This window comes from Mus caroli, chromosome 11 (genome assembly GCF_900094665.2).
Source record: "Mus caroli chromosome 11, CAROLI_EIJ_v1.1, whole genome shotgun sequence".
Classification (NCBI taxonomy): domain Eukaryota; kingdom Metazoa; phylum Chordata; class Mammalia; order Rodentia; family Muridae; genus Mus; species Mus caroli.
The window spans coordinates 74,459,695-74,478,724 of record NC_034580.1 but is presented as its reverse complement, the minus strand read 5'-3'; the positions used below and the strand labels follow the sequence as shown (position 1 = coordinate 74,478,724).

Here is a 19,030-nt window from a genome sequence, read left to right as displayed (position 1 = left end):
CATTTCTCCAGCCCTGTATGTTCCTTTGTTAAAAATGTAAGGATTTATTTTTATTTTATGTGGGTGTTTTGCCTGTATGTATGCCTATGCACAATGTTCATGCAGTACCCTTGAAGGCCAGAAAAGGGTGTCAGATCCCCTGGAACTAGAGTCACAGACAGCTGTGACTTGCCAGGTGGGTGTTAGACTTGGGTACTCTACAAGAGCAGCAAGTGCCCTTAACTATTAAGCCATCCCTCTAACCCCTTAACAGTTTCCTCTTAGTGATTCATCCTGGCTACACATCAGAACCAAATAAAAATATTAATGCTTAACTCTCACGCCCTCCACCTGATTCCAGTTATACTGAGCTGACTTTCAAGTCAAGTACTGGGTGTTTCTTCCTAACTTCCTAGATGATGTTACCTTTTTTTTCCCCTAAAAGATTTATTTATTATATGTAAGTACACTGTAGCTGTTTCCAGATGCACCACAAGAGGGCGTCAGATCTCATTACGGATGGTTGTGAGCCTCCATGTGGTTGCTGGGACTTGAACCCAGGACCTTCTGATGAGTGGTCAGCAGTTAGCTGAGCCATCTCTGCAGCCCAATGGTGTTACTCTTGACCATCACATTTACCTCTGTCAACTCTGTTACTTTAAATTCTGGGTTACATCTTTAAATGAACTGTGTGTTGAGAGGCACATGAAATCAAATTATTTTCTTTCTATTTTTTTTAATGTGTATGGGTATTTTGCTTGCATATGTGTCTATGCACTACATGTGTGTCTGGTGCCCACAGAGGCAAGAAGAGAGCACCAGATCCTCTCTAGGGCTGGAGTTACAGATGGTTGTGAGCTGCCATGTGGGTGCTGGGAGCTGAACTTGGTTGTTTGGAAGAGCAGTCAGTGCTCTTAACTCCCGATACAAATTTTCTCATGAATTTACTACTAGTTTTTTTAAAAGTTCATCTCCCTAAACAGTAAATCATAACCAGATAAAGCAAAGTGTCGATAAAATGAAAATTAAAGCACAGAGGGCAAGCAGACTTTCCCCTTTCACTTTTACTCTCCAGAGCAGCATGAATGTCTGTCTTTCTCTCACATCTCTTCTGGCCCTAGTCCTTCTGCGGTTATAAGGTCTGGGGGTGGAGTGAGGAGTTTTGTTTGTTCTGTAATTCAGGCTGGCCTCAAAGTCACTGTGTGTGATGATCGCCAACACACCAGAGAGCCTCCTGCTCTGCCTCTAAAATGCTGAGATTACAGGCATGCATCATTATGCCAGACTCTGCTTGTTTTTTTCAAGGGTAAAACAGACCTGATTGGAAATGACTTCAGACAGTGTTCCCATTTTCTGCAATGAAAGATGAAGTTGGGTGGCAGACACAGAATAATTCAGTTATCCTCATAGAGTTAATTGTTGTAAACAAATATTTATCAGAGGAAATTAAAACAAAATAACCTCTTTCTAAAGACAGAAAAGTGACTAAGAAATTCCTTCCATGTTAAACATATTTGTCAAATATTTTCAAATAAAACAGAAGACTTTTATGTAATTCAGGAATATTTAAGATCTATCACTCAATACTTGATTTTTAAGCACACATCCTAAGAATGATACCTTAAAGGGAACTTTTGAAAAAAAGAGTAAAGATGTCTACAGAGTCAAAGTTTCCTAAGTTATTTTTGAACAAAATCATTTTTATTTTCTACTCCTGGATATAATGATTATCATCTTAATCTAAAGATTTAAAAATAAATTAAAGGGCTGGTGAGATGGCTCAGTGGGTAAGAGCACCCAACTACTCTTTTGAAGGTCTGAAGTTCAAATCCCAGCAACCACATGGTGGCTCACAACCATCCGTAACGAGATCTGGCGCCCTCTTCTGGTGCGTCTGAAGACAGCTACAGTGTACTTACATATAATAAATAAATTAATAAATAAATAAATAAAATAAAATAGTAAATTAAAAGCTTTGTAACAGCAGGGTGTGATGGCAGCACAAGCCTGTAATCCCAGCATTTGGGAGGCTGAAACAGGAAGATTGAAAGTTCAAGGCCAAAAGTCTAAGTCAAACAATGAGACCCTGTTCTCAAGAATAAACAAAGCTTTATTCCCCCCTATTAAAAAGTTTGTTTATAACATTTTTATTACATTCTATTACCTTTACGTCCCTTCAAGTTAAGAAGTCATGGTAATGTACGTTCCTTGGCAGTGACTAGGGACAGTGATCCACAAGTTGGCATTTACTGTATCTGCTATACTGTGCACCCAAGAAGTGATTACATTTATTTACATCCCATAATAAGTTAGGGATTTCAATGTTCACTTTTCAGATGAGGAAAAGGCTAGAGAAAGACCTGCTTAAAGAAACCTTCCTCCAGAGACACTCATACTCTTCAACAGACTTGGCCTAGTCAACTTCTTATTTGCAAAGTATTGGAGGAACTGGAGAGACAGCTTAATAGTTAAGGAGTGCACTGACTTCGGTTGCCCATCACCTGTGTCCAGGCAGACCTCACCACCAAGAGCATCTCAGCTTTTGGGGGTCCCAAACCCTCTTCTAGCCACAGAGGGCACTCATGCATATGGTGGCATACATATACATAAAAATCAAAATGCCTTCTTTTTAAAGGAAGCATTTGGGCAAACATACAGTACATTGGTAGTCGTGGCTAACATGTGTGACCCACAGTACCAAAGTCAAATTGGTGAGAATAAGCTGATTATACTTTCCTTAAGCTCTGCCTATACTTTCCTTGGGTGCTATCGATGAAGGAGTAGCACGCACATGCACGGCTCACCTACTGTGTGAGGTGTTATCTTACCCAGTGCTCACAATGTTCCAAAACAGTATGTTTTTAAAGGAGGAAATGGTGACTGAGAACGTCACTGACTTGCCTGAGACCTACACAACATTCATTTCTTCTAATAAGAAATATCCCTCAGAATCTACCTCAGAATAGATAATTTCTCAGGCAAGACTCCGTCCTAAGTTTTTAGATTATGGAACCCCATGACTGGAGAGTCAGGGGTAAGTTACAAACATCAGCTACAAGCACTTAAAGTTATATAGATTGTGTTTCAAAATATGCTCTGGTGAAGGAGCAAACTCTTAGTCATCCTGTGGCATATTGCACTTCCTGTAACGGCTACTGATAAACTTCCTCTGCAGCATAGAAGCCATCTCAGTGTGCTGGAGACCACTGTTAATCTGCACTGAAACACCCCTTTGCTCTCTCAGCCAAATCACCAACTTGTCCTGTTAGAACAAGAATTTACATTCTGCGAAAGAAGTTCACAGGTAAGCACACCTGGACACAGGCCCTCTGATTTCTGATTTCAGTTTTGCTTATTTATTTTAAAAACTAAAACAGTATTAGTGTTTTATACTTAGTTGAATTCAGCTCTCAACAGTTTAAAGATGTCTACAGAAAGTTTCTGTGGCTCTGCTGTGCAGAATTTTATAAATTTATACTCAGGGTTGATACTGTCTGAAAGATTTTTATCAAGATTTTAATATTATCAGCCCTTTGAAGTTTACTCAGTCAAAATATTTGTTAAATCACTTTAATAATTTTAAGTAAGGCAAGAGTTAAAAATAAAATAAAATTCTACAGGCTTTGACTAAATTTACAATCTCTAAAATATTGTTTATAAAAAATTCTCGAGCTGGGGCAGAGCCTGCCCAACATGTATAAGGCCTGGGGTTTGGCCTGGCATTGTAAAAAAGAGAGGGAACAGAGTCTAAGTTACTTTCTACACAGACATTCCTATAGATTTAGATTACCTCATCAGTTTTTTCCCCACTATTTAGGGAAAAAAAAAAAAAAAAGTCAGTGCTTTTACATGCAGCCCAGGCCAGCTTCTAACTCAGATCTTTCTGTCTCCACCACACAAGTTACTAGGATTAAAAGCATTCATTACCATTACTGGCATGAATTATTTTTGTCTAACACTTTAGTTTATAAACCATCAATGGTCACCTTTGTTTTAACTTAAAGAGAAATTAAATTAGATGTCATTTTTGTATAAAATAAATTTTATATTTAAGTAATAATTATGACATATATTATGTCATTTAAAAAGTTCCATAAGGCCGGACGTGGTGGCGCACGCCTTTAATCCCAGCACTCAGGAGGCAGAGGCAGGCGGATTTCTGAGTTCGAGGCCAGCCTATTCTACAAAGTGAGTTCCAGGACAGCCAGGGCTACAGAGAAAAACCCTGTCTCGAAAAACCAAAAGAAAAAAAAAAAAGTTCCATAAGGGAAAAAATATTATGGTAAAGTAGGTATGTGTATATTCACATGTGTGCTTACGCCACATACTCTGAGCTGACCTGTTAGTGAAGAATATAAACAGAAAGAAACATTCACAGAAAGAACGTTTTATAAAAACTTGTTGGTATATACAAAAGATACTTGCCTTGTGACTAAATGGAACAATTACATAAAATAAATAAAAATGCACTGATTTTAATACTTTATCAACATAACTTTTCTTTATAGCATTTTGGTTTAATGAATTAATTAAAGTCCTGGAACTCTGTAATCAGGCTGGCCTTGAACTCACAGAGAGATATGCCTGCCTCTGCCTCTGCCTCTCTGCCTTTCTTTTTCATAATTCTACAAAGGCTCCAGCATGTAGCAGAAGTCCAAGGCTCAGGGCAGCATGGTTTCATACTGTGCCACCACTAGGGCTGTGACAGCTTGTCAAGTTAACCAAGTTCTCCTCCTTTTTTTTTTTTTTTAAACTTGGAAGATGAAAATACAACCACCTAGGTCATGCAAATAAATCTTATTACTCAGGAATTTTCAGGTGTTCAGTAATGGTAGTTATTTTTACTGATTAAAAATGGCCATAAAATACTACTTGTAATTTGAGATTGATTTCCTTTTCTGGTTTCTTCCTACTATGGTTTTAAAATCTCACTAGTTTAGAGAGAGCACTAGTACTATGTGCCTATCTCTTATAGGTGTACTATAATTTACTTGTTGCTTTTGATTTTGGTTTTTGGAGACAGGGTCTCCCTACAATGTAGTCTTGGCTAGCCTGGAACCCACAAGCAGACCTGGTTGGCCTCTAACTCTAAGACCTCCCTGCCTCTACCTCCAGAAATGAAGGTATAAGCTTCCACACCCAGCTATACTTATTTTTCTTATATCAAAATAACTGAAAGATCTAATTTTGTTTATTTGAGACAGGTTATCATTATCTAGCCTTGGTTGGTTTGGACCTCCTTAAGTAGACCAGGCTGGCCTCAAATTCAGAGAGATCCATTTACCTCTACTTCCAGTGCTGGAATTAAAGGCCTAAGACACCATGCACAGTTCAAAGACAAACTCTGACATAAATATCTACACTTACCTTTTTTCTAAGGAATGTTTTCCAAAGTTCATCAATTCCTTATTAAAATGATATATATTTCTTATGATAGCCAATTGAACAGCATTAATTTTACTTAGGTAATTTTGTGGTAATGGGGACCAAACTCAGGGCCATGTGCATGGCAGGCAATCACTGTAGCCCTGGCAGTATGTGACAGGCCACCAGGAGTTCCCATTTCTTGTCACGGTGCATACGGAGTCACTAAAAATATGTACATTTTCCTTAAAAAAACAAAACAAAACAAAACAAAAAACCCCACAAAGAACCCAAATGCAGATTTAAACCTCAGAATTTAAATACAGAGACAAGTATTGCTATAACAAGGTTGAGAAATCTAGCTTTCCCTGAGCAGGAGAGTAAAGGCTTTCTAAGAAAGGTCCTACATAGACTGTTCCTAGGTCTCGGTGGTTGTCAGGGTTACTTCTGGGTTGTGGCAGGGCAAGTAGTGTAGGGGAAGCTGAATGGAGCCTGGATTGAGGATTGGCCATCTAGCCTCTGTCCTGGATGGTCAGCTTTTTGTTAATTCTTGTTCCCACATACAGGCCAATGACAGGAAATGACAATTCCCAACAATCCTCTTTACCTATGTCAATTCATTCATTTTCTCTCTCAAGAGCAAGAGCTCTACCACTGAGCTAAGTCCCCAGCACCCCCACCCCCATCTCTAACTGCATTTGACCTACTTCAGTCTTCTTTAGTAACTTCTTGATAGTTAATAAGCAACTACCATTTCCAATTATTTCTTTTTCTTCAATATGTTTTCTAATCAACTGATCCTTTCCCACATATCTAGTGCATCCTAAACCTTTTATTTATTTTTTATAATTTCTTGTTAGTGCTTCTTTTTATAAAAGAAAAAATACTTATCCCCATTCCTTCTATTCTAAATTTTAATCCCCTTTTAATCCCCTGCCCCAAATCAGCTGACCATCATCTTTCTCTGCAGAAACAGTGTCCATTTAGGAACATACAAGTTACAAAGTTGTCAAGTATGTTGAATAAGCTTGTGTATTACAGTAACAGAACCAGCTTCATTAAATCTGAAAAGAGTCAGGCTTCCTGTCCCCCAAAATTATTAAATCCAAAATGTCTTCTTTTTGTCTTGATGCTTCTTTTCTAGACTCTTCAGAGCTGCTAGAGTGAGATTCTAAGAGGTTCTAGTACTCTACTGTGGCAGATCCTAGGAGGGTACGTGACAGAAATGATGAGCAGGGGAATGTGGGATGCTATTTTAAAAGTGGGTTTTGCTTTTACTACTGCTGACAAGTGGAAGCATCACCCTGAAGCCTCTAGCTTCCTACTGACATCAGAGGTGATGAGCCAATCAAAGCTGATCTTACAAACCACACTGGGTTTTATAATCAGGCTCCTGTGTTAGCTGGTTCCTTCTCTGTTTCCTTTTTCAGCTAACTAAAAAGAGGAACCATATGGTTTCTTTATTTTAAGCAAAGTCACAAAAGAGGAAACATTTTTAGTTGGAGACAATTCTATATCTTCTGTTGTTTTGGAAAGCATTTTCTAAAAACATTTACAAAAGGAAACTTTGAACGCCATTTTCTAACCAAAGCTTTTTGGGTAAGTAACCTATAAAGTTACTGTGTGGAACGATATGAATGATGACCATCTAGAGATGAGTCAGACCCTCATATCCATGCCAAAAATTTCAATGTTTCCCATAAAAAAACCTTAAAGATGGATAAAACCCAGAATTTAACTAAGTTTTCTTTTCTCTGCTTGTATTATGGTAGAAGGCTTAGCAGAAAGTCAAAGTGAGACAGTAAAGAACCGAGAGGCCAGCGCAGATTAAATATTTACTGAGCAACTAAAATGAAAGGCATGGGGAATCAACATTAGAAAATATGAAACGGAGGGAGAACAGACACAAATCAGACTTTAGAATCACATGGTACAACCTCATGCTGTCACTAACAGCCACAACCCAGACAAGCTGCTCAACTCATTTTAATTTGCTTCTGTGAAGGTTAAATGAAGTAAGTATGTAAGTCTCAAATTTATCGCATACTCTTATATTTTTGGTTGTGAGCCTAGCCTTTAACGCCTGAGCCATCTCTCTAGCCCATTTATAGCATACTCTATAGAGGTATTTTCTTCCTTTGTTTTTTTCCTACCTTTGTGGAATTGTTTTTTAAAATAATCTCATTTAAGGCAACAGGGATAATAATAGAAAATGTGCAAACAACATAATAAAAACAACCATTTAGGTGGGGAGAAGCAGGAATGAGGCACATCCACAAGGTAGGGCCAAAGAAACCAGCAGGACAGCAGGCGGAGGAGGCCCAGGGGACAGCTATCTGTGCCTGTGGTCAGTCAGAGAACCGGGTTTATGAAGGGGAATTTAAATTGAGGTCTACAAGATGAAGACAGGTTCAGACATATAGTCAGCAGAAAAGAGGATTAGAGAAGAAAAGAACACACTAAAGACAGCAAAATGGCATAATTTAATGTGTTTAGGAAGTATTCAGGGAAGCTAAAGCTTGGTTTGTAAGGTTTTCTCCAGACCGAGATGTGTATCCTTGGGTGAAGTAGCAAGCAGGTGATGCATGCTTTAAGGGTAAGTAACCTGCACCAGGCAAGGGACTGCAGAGAGCTGTTTTAAAGTTTAGGCTTCAAGCACGAGAGAGAAAATAGAAAGAAGAAACAGACTAGAAAAAAACATTATCTTTTCTTGTAAGTCCAGGTCCTTCTGGCTCAAGCATGTGATCTCAGCAACCATGGATCTTAGCAAGGCCAACCTGGGCTAAACTGGGCGAGTGTCTTAAAACACAAAACAAACAAACAAGAGAGAGAATGAACAAGAAGGGTGTCATTTGTCATCATCATTCTACTATGCTAGTGGTAGCTGGGTAAAGAAATACAAACTACTCAAATTGTCAAAACCTTCTATTGTATCTTCAGAGTCCTGGAAAAATTAATTTCTTATCATACATAGAAACTAGTATCTAACAGTCTGAGCTTGTTCCTCCTTAACGTTAAGAAACAGCTCAGCTCTCTCAGAGAGAGACACTACGCTTGGGGATGTCCAGAAGAGCCCGTTATCCTCAGCACTGACAATGCCACTTTAGAGAGTGAGGCTACTGAAAACAACACACTTAGGTGACCTCACACACTGAGTTAAGTGGACAGTATCCAGCCGGAACTTCGGAACTTAAGCCTTCAAAGTTTCAGCATCTACGACATCCCACAAAAAGACAGCTGCCAAGCCTATGCTGAGCCCTGCCCAGGCGCCTGTGCACACTGTCTGAACTGGGAGACAGACGTGCTTAACTAGCTCTGTATAGTATTCTAAGATTTAAATCTGCTTCAATATCTCTGGCAAACCTTTCCAAAGTCCTCCCTTGCCAAGTTAACTCCTGTTCATCTACTAAGTATGAGGAAACATCAAATTATTTTCAAGACAGTATTTCTCTATGTTGCCCTGGCTGTACTGGAACTCCCCATGCATACGACGATTGCTTCAAACTCACAGAGATTACTTGCCTCTGCTGGGATTAAAGGTGTGCGCCACCACACCTGCCTGAGATTACTTTTTACCTGCTAATTTTTACCATAAGAGTTTAAAACAGTTGAAAGCAACTTAATTTTTTTAAATTTATCAAATCTAGACTAGGGTCTGATGTGCAAAGGTGGTTGTCCAATATCAGAATGAGAGCAGTAATGGGCTTGCTTACTTGACCAACTGGGCTACAGGGACTTGAATCACTTTAGGATTTTCTTGGTTTTTGTTTTTTCTTTCAGATTGTATTTTTAACTTTCATTCTGTGTATGTGGTCATGTGTGAGTGTGTGTCCACCAGTGTGATGCCATACAGACCAGAGGTGTGAGGTTCCCCTGGGACTGGATCTACTGAATTTGCTGATTATGAAATATATATATATATATATAACATGCCCACTAAGACATTATACAAATGGACTCAGAACAAAGGAGGTTCAGGTTGCACAGGCTTGGTAGTTATAGCACCAGGGTGAGAGTGGACACTTACAGGACTAGAACAAAGAAAAGTGAAAGGTAGAGAGAGATTGGATGCTGAGTGTCTATATTTAGGAAACAGGAGCAAAAAAGATCTAACTGAAGTGATGTGAAGGAAAAACTGTAATACAAGGGTTACTGAAATACTAGTGAGGGACTAATCGGTAAGGTCAAATTTGGTGAGGAGAGAGAGAGAAAGAACATAAAGGCAATAGTGTAAGGCACTGTGGTCACCACTGCTCTCTCTGCAAGGCAGACCACTTTATTTCTAGGAACAGACAGCGAACAGAGCAGAGAGCCCATGGCAGCAGGTTGAGCCTGCACACTCAAGACAATATGAAATGAAGGAGTAGAAGCTGAGGAACCTAGAGGGGCTGCAAGGTTAAACAGATTTTATAAAAGAATTAAGATTACTTCCCAGGAACTCCAGATGCTATACCATAAACTGGAGCATTACATTGTGTCAAGTAGAAACCAGAATGAAATTTAACCAAATGCCTAACCACTGTATGTCAGACACCGTAATGAAGAGTCCAATGTAACTAGACACCAGGTGATAGCTAACCATATTTCTTTTTCTTTCATTGTGAAATCACTGGTAAGGAGGAAACATCTGAAATGGAATTCAAGTATTTGGTCTTCATTTTGCTTTGTCAATACCTGAACAATACGTTTTTCTCAGAGACAGAAGCAATTACAACAGAGCAGCAATCACTGTCTACTTTAATTACATCATCGTTATATGTTACAACTGATTCTCAAAACACAGCAGGGAATACTTTGAGTCAGACAACAAGATTCAACATTTCTACTGGACAGCAAGTATCACCTGCCCCAATCACTCCTGAACAAACAACACCAGCTGTTTATGTTTCTTCAAGACCACCTACTTATAACATCACCAGACAAGCAGAATCAGCGGTCAACAACTCCTTCCCTCAAACATCACTATCTGGGTTCACTTTGACCAATCAACCATCACCTTCTGCCTATAATTCTACTGGACAACCATCAAAGCATCTTGTCTATACTTCCACACAACAGCCACCATCACCTGCTCCTACCTCTTCTGGAAAACCAGTAGTAGAGTCTACTTATAATCAGCCCACAAAATCAACACCAACTATTTATTTACCAAGGGACACACCACCACCACCACCACCACTCACTTCAGAGCCACCAAGTGGCAAAGGAACTGCTCATAAAAACAACCACAATGCAATTGCTGCCATATTAATTGGTACTATTATAATTTCTATGTTGGTAGCTATACTCATGATTATACTGTGGAAATACTTGAGGAAGCCAGTCTTAAATGATCAAAACTGGGCAGGTAGGTCTCCATTTGCTGATGGAGAAACACCAGAAATGTGTATGGATAACATTAGAGAGAGTGAGGTATCCACAAAGCGCGCATCAGTTGTCTCACTTATGACCTGGAAACCAAGTAAAAGCACACTGCTAGCAGATGATTTAGAAGTTAAGTTGTTTGAATCAAGTGAACACATTAATGATACCAGCAACCTCAAGACTGAGAATGTAGAAGTTCAAATAAATGGTTTATCAGAAGACAGTGCTGATGGGTCGACAGTTGGTACAGCCGTGTCTTCAGATGATGCAGATCTGGCCCTGCCACCTCCCCTTTTTGATTTGGATGAGAACCTACCAAACAAGCCCACAATGACAGTTGTATCTCCTTTACCAAATGATTCTATCAATCTCCAACCATCTCCAGATGGTCTAAATCAAGTGTGTGAAGAACAGTATTCCAAGATCCAAGAGCCATTCCCGCCACCCCCTGACTCATTTAATGTGCCTCTGTCAGCAGGAGATTTTACAAACAACCAAGAGTCAGCCCACGAGGCTCAGTGCCAGGAGTTCTCTACGCCTGACCTCCATCCAGACCTCACAGATTCCCTGCCACTTCCACCTACAGAGCTGCTGTAAAGTGACAGCTGGCTTTCTAGACTGCCCTCCATCCTGAGATGGCTCCGACACATTCCTGTCTTCGTGGTATGGCACACAGGACATGACACATAGCACCTGAGAGAATCTTTAGGGACTCCCTAACCCCTGACTGAAGCCCACGTACATGGGTAGATTATTACAGTGGTATACCTACCAGTTACAGAAGTAATTTTTAAAATCAGAGTGCCTTTTATATATGTCAATGATAGATATTTCAATGACTTAATCACTTTGGAAACATATGATCTACATATACTTATTATTACCTAATAGATTTCGCCCTGAAAAGCTGTATATAAACTTACCTTAAATAAATAAAATTCTATTTTTTCCACCTCAAAATTTGGGGTATAATAAGAATGAGAATTTTTAAATGGTCAAAGTTTTAATACTTCAAATATTAAGTAAATATTTTCATTTATAGAGATTAAAAGATATATCTAAGAACAGGACATTTCAATTTTTTACTTTACTGGAAACACAGTTACAAACTGTATTAAAACATGAAGTCTGAGTGCTGTGTTTGGAATACATTTACCCTGAAAAAGTGAGCACTTACCATAAAATGCAGATTTTTTTCTTTATAATTAAAAATTTTATGTATATAAGAGTTTTGGCTGAATATGTGTTTGTATATATATTCACACACACACACACACACACACACACCATATATATGGCTGGTGTTTGAGGAAGACAGAAGATGGCACTGGATCCTCTGGAACTAGATGGCATTACTAACATTTGCCAACTGCCCCGTGAGTCCTGGAACTGACTCCAAGTCCTCTGTAAGTGCTCTTAACCACGGAACCATTGCAACTCCTTTCTTTTCCCCTCCTCCTCCAATGTTTGGGGCGTGGGGGTGGAGGTCAAAGAGATAGGCTGTATTTGAGGTTAGAAGATGACTTGTGGGAGTTCATTTTTTTCTTCCACCTCAAGGATAAAATTCAGAACTCAAGTCATCAGACCTGACAGCAGGCAACCTCTAACCTCTAAGCCCATCTCACTGTCCCCAAAATGTAAACATGTTTCTAAAAGGTTAGGGAAGCATAAAGTAACCACTTAGACAAAAATCAAATGATACGGAAGATGGGAGAAAAAAATAGAAGTGGGCTGGCTGTATGTGTGTGTCCCTTCCCACACATGCAGGATACCAGCCTGTGTGAGGGTGTCTGTGGAGACCACAGAGGATACTGAACTGAAGTCCCAGGAAGTTATGAGCTGCTGCCTAACATGGGTGCTGGGAACTGAACTTGGTCCTCTAGGACAGCAGCAAGTTCTCTAAACTACTGACCATCACTGCAGCCCCAACCACCTTTTGTAAATGTAGAAATTTAATCATCACCTGAAGATTGTTGAGTATGAGGCACTCAAAACAAAAGTGGGCACAACTTTTGTTAAAGTGGAGGGGTCAGTGGGTACTGGCCTACCTTTTGCAGATGTCAATGGGGCTATAGAAATGTTCATCTGCCCAACAAGCACATCCTTCTCTTATTATTATTACAAGTCCAAGAAAGGACAGTTGCTTAGAGCACAGATTTTGGTACTTTTCAGGATAGAATATAGTATTTATTGGTAACATTAATGTTCAAATACTAAAAATCCCATGTGGAATAAAAACAAGAAGGTTCTTGGGCAGTGGAGTTTTACTACTACTGCTACTATTACTACTACATAGTACTACTACTATTATTATTATTTAGTATATAACTATTAATAAACAATTATACATAATTATAAATACATGTAAATTTATTGTTGTTGTTGTTTGTGTTCTGAGACAGGATTCCTCTGGTAGCCCTGGCACTCTCTCTATAGACCAACTGTCCTCAAACTCACAGAGATGCACTTGCCTCTGTCTCCCAGTCTCTGTGATGAAAGGTGTGACCTTTAAAACACCTTAAATCACACTGGGCTTAAGTGTTATTTTACATACAGTACTTACCTTCTTACAAGCCACCTCTTACTGACAACACTTTTTTATCTACAGAAACACCCACTTCAAGCGTGATGGCTTTTCATTTTATTACGTTGGTTCTTTTCTGTCATCCACAATAAAATTTTTCACATGTGTCTTCAAATATGATTTTAAGGCTAATTTACACTGCAGCAGTCACTCAGGAATTTTGAGAATTTCTTGTATTTAAGAATTAGAGGAATTAGATGCAGCAGCTTGAATGCCAATCATCCACCTCTTCTCATCTCACTTGTGGGCCTAAAAGGCTCTTTCCAAAGTTGTTCCTTTCAGCACCTCACTTACTGACCTCTTGAAAAAACGGGTACTGAGAAATACCTCCTAGACAGTACAGTAGCCAATGGAGGAGCTGGAGAGACAACTGAATGGATATTAGGAAAAAGAAAATTGGATCCACATTTCACATTTAGAATAGACGTTAAGTAGACAAGATCTAAATAGACATCATAGAGTGGACACAATACAAGAAGATGCTGCTGAACCCCTTTATAATCCAAACATGGGCAAACATCTTCCTAGCTGAGGCTCAAAGTCTAGAAGCAACAAAAACAAGAGAGAAAATTTTCAAATGTCAAAACCAAAATATAACTCAGTATTAAAAAGTCAAAAGACAAACACAAGACAATTGAGAAATTTTAAGTTAAATCAAGACAAAGTACTAATAACCTATAAATGTTAAGAAAGTTCTTAAAGATGGATAACAGAAATGGATAGTGGACAGTAAAAATAAAACAACAAAATTTTACAAAACATAAACACATCCAGAGAAGAAAAAATATACATGGATTATTCTTGAAAATATACATAAAGGCCAGAAATGGTGGCATACACCTCTAATCACAGCACTCAGAGCCAGAGGCAGGTGAGTCTCTGAGGCTAGCCTGATCTACAGAGTGAGTTCCAGGGCATCCAGGGCTACATAGAGAAATCCTATCTCAAAAAGACAAAAAAAAGTTTTTAAAAAGTTACTGGTAAAATATGAAACTCTTCAAGCATGAGGGTCACAGCATGTCATTATTGGCAATAATGGAATTATGGGAACAAGTCAGATGCCTTCCAGGACAAGTCAGATCAAAAACACTAAGGTATATTCCCCAAGGCAACAAGAAATGAATGAGACAAATCCATGTCTCTTGAAATAGAGTTATCTTTAAAATGAACTAATAAGAAAAACAGAATACAATATAGAACAATTCATCACACAAACTTTTACATGAGAAGACAAAAATATATGATATACACATACATATTTTAATCTGTTTTTTTTTTTAAAGAATTAAGATGTAACTGCAAGCAAATGAATTGAAAGCAGTTCTTCTCTACACCAATAGGAGAAAAAAAAAAAAAAAAAAAAAGACTGGAGGGGTCAAACCTGAGTAGTACAAGTCCTCTATATACACAGTTACAGTATTCTGACTAATCAGCCATAAAAACTAAAATACTAGAAGCTGAAAGATATTAATTTAACATTACGCCACGTTTATGACAAACAGAAAAGAATGACTTCAAATAATTCTGGGTACAAAACTGACTGTCCCTCCTCAATGAAAGATACTTCAGAACCATGACGGGTCTGTCATATAGCTGCATTCATGTGACTGTCCTTTTCAGACTGCTCTTCCATAAGACAAATTAGCAGTTAGGTCAATGTTGTTAGGAACAGTATGGGAAAACCAGGGATATAATAACAACGTCAAACATTCCCAGAAAGCAAGTAGATAAGTCAGGAACACTCTAGAGAGGCTGAAGGAGACTCGCTGGCTCAGGGGGTAAAAGCACTCGCTGCCAAACTGGAAGACAAGTTTGATTCCAGGGACCCACATATATGGTGCAAGGAGAAAACTAATTTCCAAAATATTCTCTCACCTCCACATGTACATAATGGCACTCACATTACACAGACAGACAGACACAGACACACACACAGTTTTTAAAAATGAAAGGCATTTTCTAGTTCCATCTATTTGCCTGCAAAACTCATTCTTAATAGCTGAGTAGTATTCCATTGTGTAAATGAACCACATTTTCTGTCTCCATTTTTCTGTCGTGGGACATCAGAGTTGTTTCTAGCTTCTGGCTTTCACAAACAAGGCTGCTATGAACATAGTGGAACATGTGCCCCTGTGGCATGGTGGGGCATCTTTTGGGTATATTCCCAAGAGTGGGATTGCTGAGTCTTCAGGTAGATCTATTTCCAATTTTCTGAGGAACCAATTATCATCCTGAGTGAGGTAACTCAGACCCAAAAGGACATGCATGGTATGTATTCACTAATAAATGTATATTAGCCAAATAATAATAATAATAATAGCAAGTATTTAAGTACAGAATACCCAAGATACAGTCCACAGAATTAAAAAAGGTCAACAAGCTGAAGGACCCAAGTGAGGATGCCTCAGTCCCACTTGGGAGGGAGAAGAAAGCAATCACAATGGGGGGAGGGAGAGGCCTGGGAGAGAAAAGGGGTGGTGGGGAGGGGAACATGATCTGGTATTGGGTGGGGGAAAAGGACTTAAGTCCTGAGGGTCAGCAGAAAGAATGGAAACAGGCAACCTCAGAAGATAGGAGGTTGGGGGAGGGGATCCTCCAGAACGTACCAGAGACCTGGGAGGTGAGAGACTCTCAGGACTCAAAAGGAAGGAACTTTAGATGAAATGTCCTACATTGGGAAGAGGGAACTTGTAGAGTCCACCTCTAGCAGAAAGACAGGGCATCAAGTGAGGAATGGGGTTGCCATTCCACAGTCAAAACTCTGACCCATAACTGTTCCTGTCTGAAAGAACTGCAGGAATGGAAATGGAGGGGAGCCTGAGGAAAAGGAGGTCCAGCGACAGGCCCAAAGTGGGATCCAGCTCAAGGGGAGGCCCCAAGACCTCCCCTGACACTATTACTGAGGCTATGGAACGCTCATAAAAAGGGACATATCATGACTGACCTCCAAAAGACCCAACAAGCAGCTGAAAAAGTCAGATGCAGATTTTTGCCCCAAACCAATGGACAGAAGCTGCTGACCCCTGTGGTTGAATTAGGGGTAAGCTTGAAGAGCTGAGGAAGAGGGTAACCCATTTGGAGGACCAGCAGTCTCAATTAACCTGGACCCCAGAGATCTCTCAGACACTGAACCACCAACCAGGCAGCATACACCAGCTGATATGAGGCTCCCAACACATATACAGCAGAGGACTGCTGGGTTTGGGTTTAGTCAGAGAAGATGCACTTAACCCTCAAGAGACTGGAAGACCAGGGAGTTTAGAGGTATGGTGGGTGAGGGTGGGGACATCCTTGTGGAGACGGGGGGGGGGGGCAGGGAGGAAGTATGGGATGTGGAACAGTTGGAGGGTGGACTGGGAGGGAAATAAAATCTGGAGTTTAAAATAAACAAACAAACAAACAAAAGATTTAAAAAATGAAAAGGCAAAAGTTGAGAATAAAGTAAAAAAATTTTTTTTGGTTAAAGATGGTAAAGTGACTTGAATGTTAATACAGTTCTGTTTTTGTCAGTTCTATGCTTCAACAATGCTTTAGTTCATACTATTATTCTGCTGTTGTCAGCAGGAAATTCAGTAAAAAGGTAACTGTGTTAAAGACTATACAATCCTAATCTAAAATCTACAATTTTCTGAGTGCTCAAAAATTGGGGGGAGTTGAGATCACCCAAAGAATACTCTCAATAGACACGTATGTCTACATATCTATAAATGTATCTAATAATTCCAAGCTTGGAAATAATTCTGGTTTCAAGCATTTTGGAAAAGAGATGCTGAGGGTGGAAAGATGGCTCAGTGGTTGAGAAAATTTTCTTCTATTGCTCTTCCAGGAGACCTGAGTTCCTAGGTTTGACTCCCAGTGCCCAGAAGACATCTCACAACCTTTTGTATCTACAGTCCCAGGTGATGTAATGCCATCTTCTGACCTTAGCTAGCAATAGTCACACATGTATTGCACAGAAATACATGCAAGTAAGACAGTCACGCAATACAATAATAAAACAAATAAAACTTTTAAAAATAGGGATACAGAACTTTTAAAAATAGGGATACAAAACTTTTAAAAATAGGGATACAAAACTTTTAAAAATAGGGATACAAAACTTTTAAAAATAGGGATACAGAACTTCAATAACAGTACTTTGGCTCACAATTAATTACAGGAACAATCAGTTTGATCAATTCAAGAATAAAGGTGGTTGAAGAGATGGCTCAGCAGTTAAGAGCACTGGCTGCTCTTCCAGAGGACCAGGGTTCAATTCTCAGCAAGCACATGGCAGATCACAACTGCCTGTAATTCCAGTTTCAGAGAATCTTACAACTTCATGCAGCCATACATGCAAGGAAAACATCAATGCATAAGAAATAAAAAATAAATGAATTATTTTTGTAAAAAGTAAACTGCATAGTACTGGTACAGTGACAGACAGGTAGATCAATGGAACAGAATTGAAGACCCAGAAATGAACCCACACACCCATGGTCACTTGATCTTTGACAAAGGAGCTAAATCCATCCAGTGGAAAGAAGACAGCATTTTCAACAAATGGTGCTGGCACAATTGGCAGTTATCATGTAGAAGAATGCAAATTGATCCATTCTTATCTCCTTGTACAAAGCTCAAGTCTAAGTGGATCAAAGAACTCCACATAAAACCAGAGACACTGAAACTTATAGAAGTTGGACTCCAGAAAACTAAACAACCCTATTAAAAAAATAGGGTAACAGAGATAAACAAAGATTTCTCAAGTGAGGAATACCAAATGGCTGAGAAGCACCTAAAAAAATGTTCAACATCCTTAATCATCAGGGAAATGCAAATCAAAACAACCCTAAGATTCCACGGCACACCAGTTAGAATGGCTAAGATCAAAAACTCAGGTGACAGCAGATGCTGGCAAGGACGTGGAGAAAGTGGAACACTCCTCCATTGCTGATGTGACTGCAAGCTGGTACAACCACTCTGGAAATCAGTTTAGCGGTTCCTCAGAAAATTGGACATAGTTCTACCGGAAGATCCAGCAATACCACTTCTGGGTATATACCCAGAAGATGCTCCAACATGTAATAAGAACACGTGCTCCACTATGTCCATAGCAGCCTTATTTATAAAAGCCAGAAGCTAGAAAGAACCTAGATGTCCCTCAACAGAGGAATGGATACAGAAAATGTGGTACATTTACACAACGGATTACTACTCAGCTATTAAAAACAATGAATTTATGAAATTCGTAGACAAATGGATAGATCTGGAGGATTGTGAGGTAACACAATCACAAAAGAACACACATGATATACACTCACTGATAAGTGGATATTAGCCCAGACACTCAGAAACTTTCTTAGAAGGGGGAACAAAATACCCATGGAAGGAGTTACAAAGTTCAGAGCAGAGACTGAAGGAACGACCATCCAGAGACTGCCCCACTTGGGGATCCACCCCATAAATAACCACCAAACTCACAGACACTATGGCAGATGCCAACAAGAGCCTGCTGACAGGAGCCTAATATAGCTGTCTCCTGAGGGGCTCTGCCAGTGCCTGGCAAATACAGAAGTGGATGCTCACAATCATCCATTGGACAGAGCACAAGGTCCCTAATGAAGGAGCTAGAGAAAGTACCCAAGGAGCTAAAGGGGTCTGAAGCCCCATAGGAGGAACATCAATATGAACTAACCAGTACCCCCAGAGCTCCTTGGAACTAAACCACCAAACAAAGAAAACACATGTGGCACTAGCTGT

General features: G+C 39.4%; 2 protein-coding genes across 7 annotated transcripts in view; one reads left to right on the top strand and one right to left on the bottom strand.

The window, feature by feature from the left end:
* Positions 1-19,030, bottom strand: part of Nf1 (neurofibromin 1) — a 248,756-nt gene that overhangs the window by 52,066 nt on the left and 177,660 nt on the right. The window lies entirely within an intron of this gene.
* Evi2b (ecotropic viral integration site 2B) lies at positions 3,158-11,699 on the top strand. Its single transcript, XM_021176618.1, has 2 exons — positions 3,158-3,283; positions 9,961-11,699. The coding sequence occupies exon 2, from the start codon at positions 9,976-9,978 to the stop codon at positions 11,302-11,304; it is 1,329 nt and encodes a 442-aa protein (XP_021032277.1). The 5' UTR covers positions 3,158-3,283; positions 9,961-9,975; the 3' UTR covers positions 11,305-11,699.